The sequence below is a fragment of the Cydia splendana genome, chromosome 1 (assembly GCF_910591565.1).
Source record: "Cydia splendana chromosome 1, ilCydSple1.2, whole genome shotgun sequence".
Classification (NCBI taxonomy): domain Eukaryota; kingdom Metazoa; phylum Arthropoda; class Insecta; order Lepidoptera; family Tortricidae; genus Cydia; species Cydia splendana.
Window position 1 is genome coordinate 34,094,688 of NC_085960.1, and position 6,158 is coordinate 34,100,845.

General features: G+C 38.6%; 2 protein-coding genes and 1 long non-coding RNA gene across 3 annotated transcripts in view; 2 read left to right on the plus strand and 1 right to left on the minus strand.

Annotated features, from left to right (window-relative positions):
• Positions 1-6,158, plus strand: part of LOC134794132 (uncharacterized) — a 331,004-nt gene that overhangs the window by 47,553 nt on the left and 277,293 nt on the right. The gene's annotated exons all lie outside the window — the stretch shown is intronic.
• On the minus strand, positions 86-1,373 carry LOC134793969 (cytochrome c oxidase subunit 7A, mitochondrial-like). Its single transcript, XM_063765683.1, has 3 exons — positions 1,213-1,373; positions 960-1,133; positions 86-301 (listed from the first exon to the last, which is right to left on the minus strand). Exons 1-3 carry the CDS (start codon positions 1,285-1,287, stop codon positions 164-166), a joined length of 387 nt encoding a protein of 128 aa, XP_063621753.1. The 5' UTR covers positions 1,288-1,373; the 3' UTR covers positions 86-163.
• Positions 1,676-3,277, plus strand: LOC134793978 (ubiquitin-ribosomal protein eL40 fusion protein). Its single transcript, XM_063765693.1, has 3 exons — positions 1,676-1,778; positions 2,040-2,272; positions 3,039-3,277. The coding sequence occupies exons 2-3, from the start codon at positions 2,047-2,049 to the stop codon at positions 3,200-3,202; spliced, it is 390 nt and encodes a 129-aa protein (XP_063621763.1). The 5' UTR covers positions 1,676-1,778; positions 2,040-2,046; the 3' UTR covers positions 3,203-3,277.

Genomic DNA, 6,158 nt, shown 5'->3' on the forward strand with positions numbered 1-6,158 from the left:
TTACAATATAGAGCTTCCACTAAAAATAATATAGAAAATTAATAAAAGGTACCTTTTGCCTGAGAATGTTACATTGAAACAACTCTTGTGATTATAATCCTTCCTTTTATTGGAATCTATAACACAGGCGACTAATACATAATTTAAGTTTAAATTAATTGATTTAGTTCTTCTTAACGGCGTGAGAGTAGATGGTGTGGCCGAAACCGACAATGCCGAGCAGGCAGAGAGCCACGGTCAAACGGTACAGGACAGCGTCCAGGGGGCCTCCCTTCAGGAACACAGGCACATCATTCTCTTTCTGAAAAAAAAAATAGAGTATTATTCAAGTATGGATGGATTTTGGATACCATGAATGGATTTTATGGAGTTGGAATAAGTTTTTGGCAAAAATTAAATTTTTGGTATCAACTTTAATCGCTGACTGTACTTTTATTTCCACAGGCAACTAATACTCATCGGGACAATTTTAACAACCCTAAACACAATTAGTTTGCATTGTTTAATCACAAGTTCCCATGGCCAACTCCTGTCTCCATCATCAGATCAGCTCCATGTCATCATGTTGCTTTGTCATCTGATTTACATTTGTATGCAAAATTTCAGCTCAATTGTAAACCGGGAGGTGGGTCAAATTTTACTTTTAAGATTTGACCCACACTAACCAACATACATACATACTAACAGGACAAGTTTTAACAAATATATTTACTAAAAGTTAATGCTAATATGGGAAAACATTCTGTTTAATAAAGTTAATAACCATATAAATACAGTAAAATTCTGATAACTATTTTGCCGGCTGTTTAATAGAAAAAAGATTATTATTTGCCTTCAAGTATGAATTGAAGTGAATTGGTTAATTCAGCAATATTCTTGGTATGTGATATACAATATTGAAATCATGATGTGATGTTTGAATCTTACTTATTCATTGTAAATAAAGAAACGTTATATACCTGGAACTGTGCCTGCTGGGAGCGAATGTTCTCGGGCACCGCCGGGTAAGGAATGTTGGTGCCAGGGACCAAACGCTTCTTGCCTCCAGTCGAGCACGCCGCCTCCGTCACCGTCGACATATGAGTCGTGTTGTACACCACGGGCACCTCCACTCGTTGCAAAGCAATTGGTGCCTGCAAAAATCACTTCATTGACAAATCGGACCACATGAAAACTTCCCTCACATTCCTATTTTGAGATAACGATACTTACAATTGGGAACAGTGGGGCTTGCAAGTTGCTGGCGGCAACCAGCCTGCCGGTAGCTCTGCTCAGTTGGTGATACATTTTTTTTACACGAATTATAAGATTAGTGCCCGTCGAGGAAAAGATTTTCTTCGATCGTAGAAGTATTACGAAACAAGTAGTTATCACAGGGAACACAGTGTTGCTAATGAACTTAGTGAATGTGACATATACTGATTTAGCCGAAATAAAAATATAACTTATATCGTTGCAGCAAAGATCAAGTTTGAACAGCAATATTTGCAATGTTGTAATAAATAAAAGTAATCTTGCATGTGCTCAACATAATTTCTAGTCATTTTCTAGTATGGCAACTTCATAGTTATTTAAAAATATTTTTGGATTTTTTCGTAATTGAAACTAAAATCCCATTCACACATTTTAGATTAATAAATTTATGCGTCTTAGGTAGAAAACTTCAACTTAAATATTATTGAACTAATGACATTTTTTTTGTTACTGGCGATTTGCTAAAAGACGCCATATTTTTGTCGGTGATTTTGACAGTTCTTTTCTTGAGCACGTTGGAAAAGGTGAGTGGTTATGTTCTAGTTTTAACCAAGAATCGTGTTTATTAGTTGTTCTTTCTCAAGTAGGTTTTTTTTTACTAAATTCTGTACATTCTTTGATGTATACAGTGAAACCGCTATTCTCAATAATATAAGTGAAGTTCGAATTTTGAAATTCCGCGTGGCGTTGTCACTGTGACGATTCAGATTTTCTTTTGTTTTCCGCCTTCACTTCGAGAGTCAACCGTCATACTTAACTAAATGTTTGTACAATAACCTTTCCAGTCCCACAATGCAGATCTTCGTAAAAACCCTCACGGGGAAGACCATCACCCTTGAGGTGGAGGCCTCCGACACCATCGAGAATGTGAAGGCCAAGATCCAGGACAAGGAGGGCATCCCCCCGGACCAGCAGAGATTGATCTTCGCCGGCAAACAATTGGAAGATGGCCGCACTCTGTCTGACTACAACATCCAGAAGGAATCCACCCTTCACTTGGTGCTCAGGCTTAGAGGAGGTAAGTGTGAAATTCCAATAGGTTTTCTGTTGTTTGTGTCTTCGCATAAGTTTATGCAATCTCTGAGCAATCATTTTCATTTTAACTAGTTTGGTTTATTTTGAGCAGGGAATTACAAGGCTGTCAAGATTAGATTATTCTAGATATTTGAATGATGCAGAATAAAGCTAGTTTTATAAATTATTTTATCCAGACTTCTGTCATTACATGAACAAATAGAACACCCATATTACAATCTTGCACCTATGCTAAGAGTAGATGTTGTTATAATTGACTCTACAGACAAATATCTACAGTTTAGGAATTTTAGGTATAATTACACAGTGATTAGTGGCCCTAAGGCACAATTAAAATTATTTGGTGAAGAAACTTGTTTGTGTTGCGGCTGGGCCCATATACTAGTCCCTCTCACTTCAATTGTATTATCACAGTCCAGTACTTTAAACACAATTTAATTTATGCTAAAACCAAATCCTTATTTTCTTGTGGCTGGGTCATGAACTAAGAAAGCAACATTAATTCCATTCTGGGGTGTATCTATGCTCCGTCTATGTAAATCTACTCCCCAATGATTTTGTACTGTGGCTAGGGCATCCAATATCAGACAAGGCCCAATACCGGTATTGGTATTGTATTTGGTAACAATCTAACGTCCAATACTCTGGCATTTAGGGATTCTGGAATGCCTCTGGTATTCATGCCCTAAGATGGCCTACCAGACAATCAAAATAATCAAAACGGCACTATATTCAAAACTTCTCCTCAGGTACCATTGAGCCGTCTCTCCGCATCCTGGCCATGAAGTACAACTGCGACAAGATGATCTGCCGCAAGTGCTACGCGCGCCTACACCCCCGTGCCACCAACTGCCGCAAGACCAAGTGTGGCCACACCAACAACCTCCGCCCCAAGAAGAAGCTGAAGGATTAGATTAATTTTTGTCTTTTCATCTGCGGGTTGACATAAAAACTGTAAACGATCCAAATTAAAGTTTAACACCTTACACAACACGGTGTTTTTTTTGGGTGGACCTATGGGCAAACGGTCATTTCGTCAAAATACTCTGTCAAAGTGTTTGCCAAAGTCGCGATTCGTCATAACATTTATGTCAAAAGTGCTTTTGCTCAAGTGTGCAGGTTTGCGAAAGCGAATCGTCAAAATATTTTCGACAAAGGTTCTCCTTTGGGTCCACAGTGTCCACTGTCATGGTATAGAGGACGGTTTGATAAGATATTTATTTTAAAGTGGACGTAATTATTCAGGGGGCGTATTGACGACCGCTCTGACCTAGTGGGTAGTGACACGCCTATGAAGCCTGGTCCCGGGTTCGAATCCCGGTACGGGCATTCATTTGTGTGATAGGGCAGACATTTGTTCCCGAGATGTTCAGTGGACACTGGACCCGAAGGTTCTTTTCGTCTAAGGTGAGAATTTGCCAAAGTGAGAGGTCGGATAGGGTAAATGGGTAGGTATAATAAAAAACTTAGAGGATTATGTTAAACAAGTTTTATTACAACTGTAAATTATGTAAATATCACAACCCATCAACTGTAGATATGTCGTAGTCAGATCGTATAATCCGCCGTATTACATTACGGCTAGCCGTTATCAAAAACAGGGGCGTTTTGAAATGCGGCGGTTCGATGATTAGCCGGATTGTCATTGCGATACGTTCTTCAATAAGGCGGCCAACGTTTAGCCGCATCGTACTACTATTTTAGATTGTAGAGTGACCAGTTCTTTCGGTCGCCTACGTAACCGGAGTTTGACAATGTTTGCAATTTAATTTATTTTTACCATGGTCCCACCGCACTACATGTGTTTATTTTCCAAAACATTTCCTTCGCAACTTAAATAGACGGAGCCCTGCAAGCGGGGCTCCTATTTCTGGGCGGTTTGCCCATCGGGCATCTGAAGCTACCTAACGAACCTAACCTACTTACCTACCTACGCTTTTTTCCCCAAAGTGTAATGTTTTCACGGAAGTCTCACTAAATCAATAGGTAGGTAGGTGAGGTTCGTTAGGTAGCTTCAGATGCCCGAAGGGCAAACCGCTCAGAAATAGGAGCCCTGCGAAGCGGGGCTCCGTCTAGTTAAGTTGCGAAAGAAATGTTTTTTGAAAAGAAACAGTCCGACGAACTCCAGATTTGATGGACACCCCAGCGTTTGTCAGGCAGCGCCACGGGTGTTAAAAATGGGAACTAAAAACTGTCAAAGCGGCGGCTAATGACTCGCTGTATTACATTACGGCTAGCCGTGTTGAAGAACGTATGGCGCCGAATACATTCCGGCGGATTCTCATTCAGCCGCATTCAATCCGGCTAATCGTTAAACCGCCGCATTTCAAAACGCCCCTGTTTTTGAAAACGGCTAGCCGTAATGTAATACGGCGGATTATACGATCCGACTGCGACAGATGTACTAGCATATACTTACTAGTCGCAATAAAATAATTTCTAATAAACTGGCTATATAAAAATTAGTTTGTGCTGTGTTTTAAAATCAATACAATACTTGAATATTAAATTAATAATTACTTAATTGTCCTAAAACGTCTTCATTACGAACTAACTGGACGGATTAGCATTAGCCTACTACATGAATATCAATCAACATTTAAGATAACATTTTCCTAAAATACCTGTTATTTATACATTCGGAAAGGGGTTTTAAACCATACCAAAATGAACTACTTTAATTTTAGGCGGTTTTTGAGCAGCGTTTTCTGTAACAAATATAATAGTTGTTAGGGTTAGATACATTATATATGTACAATATATAAACGCGGCATGCAAGTTTACAATATACATACTTTTAAAGAACATACATTTTTAAATGGCCAAACCACTAGTTTGGCTATATAATAGCACACAAATGTTTTATCTAGTAAATCTAGTTGATTCCTTTAAAAAGTCTAACTTATTCCTAGTAGACTACTCACGGTCATGCAAGACCGAAAGTCAACTATTTGAGTAGGTGTTACTTTTTCGCTCTAACAGAGAGATTGTCTTTCGCTCTTGTGAGTAGCGGTATCACTCGATACGAGGTTTTTACATATGCCTCACAATGAAAATAATAAGTATACTTTTAACACATGCCTCACAATGAAAATAATAAGTATACTTAGTGACTGATGATGTAATATTGCATAAATTAAATTGTCATCGGCACTGACTAAACATTATTTTAAAGGCTCAAGGCTCAAACCAAGCTGAAACGTTACAGGTAGTGACAAAATCAAACTTTTCTCTAACACATTTAAAAGTAAAGACATATCCGGAAGAAAGCGAAGAAAGCATATAATACTGGGCATGCATGTTGCTTATGTAGGTAATTCTGAATAAGTTTTTAGCAAAAATTTCATTTTTGGTACAAGCTTTTATCGCTGGCTGTGCTTTTCTTACGACAGACAACTAATACTCATCGAGACAATTCTAAAAACCCCTAACACAATTAGGTTTTGTTGTTTTATCACAGAGTTCCTATGGCCACCTCCGGTCTCCATCATCAGATCAGCTCTATGACACCATAATATTGCATTGTCACCCGACTTACGTATGTATGTAAAATATCAGCTCAATCGGAAACCGGGAAGTGGATCAAATTTAACTTGCAAGATTTGATTACAGACAGAACGGGACAGGTGAAAGTAAATAAAAGCTTGTAAAAACTGCAAAAATGTAAACAAAATTAAACGCCTATTTCACAAGTTGTTTTCACTTTCATTCTTTTTCTTACGTACTTGGGTACATAAGCTACATGCATGCCAAGTTTCTTCACGCGTTCTTCGGGTAAGAACCGTACTTTGAACTTAAAAGCCGGAATAACATGCTAAATTGTGAGACGACTTCTGAGGTTCCTACCGCGAACCACGTCCGACGTGTTG

Bases quoted from the DNA above. Each gene is read 5' to 3' on its own strand.
- LOC134793978 (XM_063765693.1), top strand. From the start codon at position 2,047: ATGCAGATCTTCGTAAAAACCCTCACGGGGAAGACCATCACCCTTGAG. The intron at 2,273-3,038 runs GTAAGTGTGAAA...ACTTCTCCTCAG, and splicing joins GGTGCTCAGGCTTAGAGGAG to GTACCATTGAGCCGTCTCTC.
- LOC134793969 (XM_063765683.1), bottom strand. From the start codon at position 1,287: ATGTATCACCAACTGAGCAGAGCTACCGGCAGGCTGGTTGCCGCCAGC. The intron at 1,134-1,212 runs GTAAGTATCGTT...TGATTTTTGCAG, and splicing joins AAGCCCCACTGTTCCCAATT to GCACCAATTGCTTTGCAACG. The intron at 302-959 runs GTATATAACGTT...TTTTTTTTTCAG, and splicing joins CCCAGCAGGCACAGTTCCAG to AAAGAGAATGATGTGCCTGT.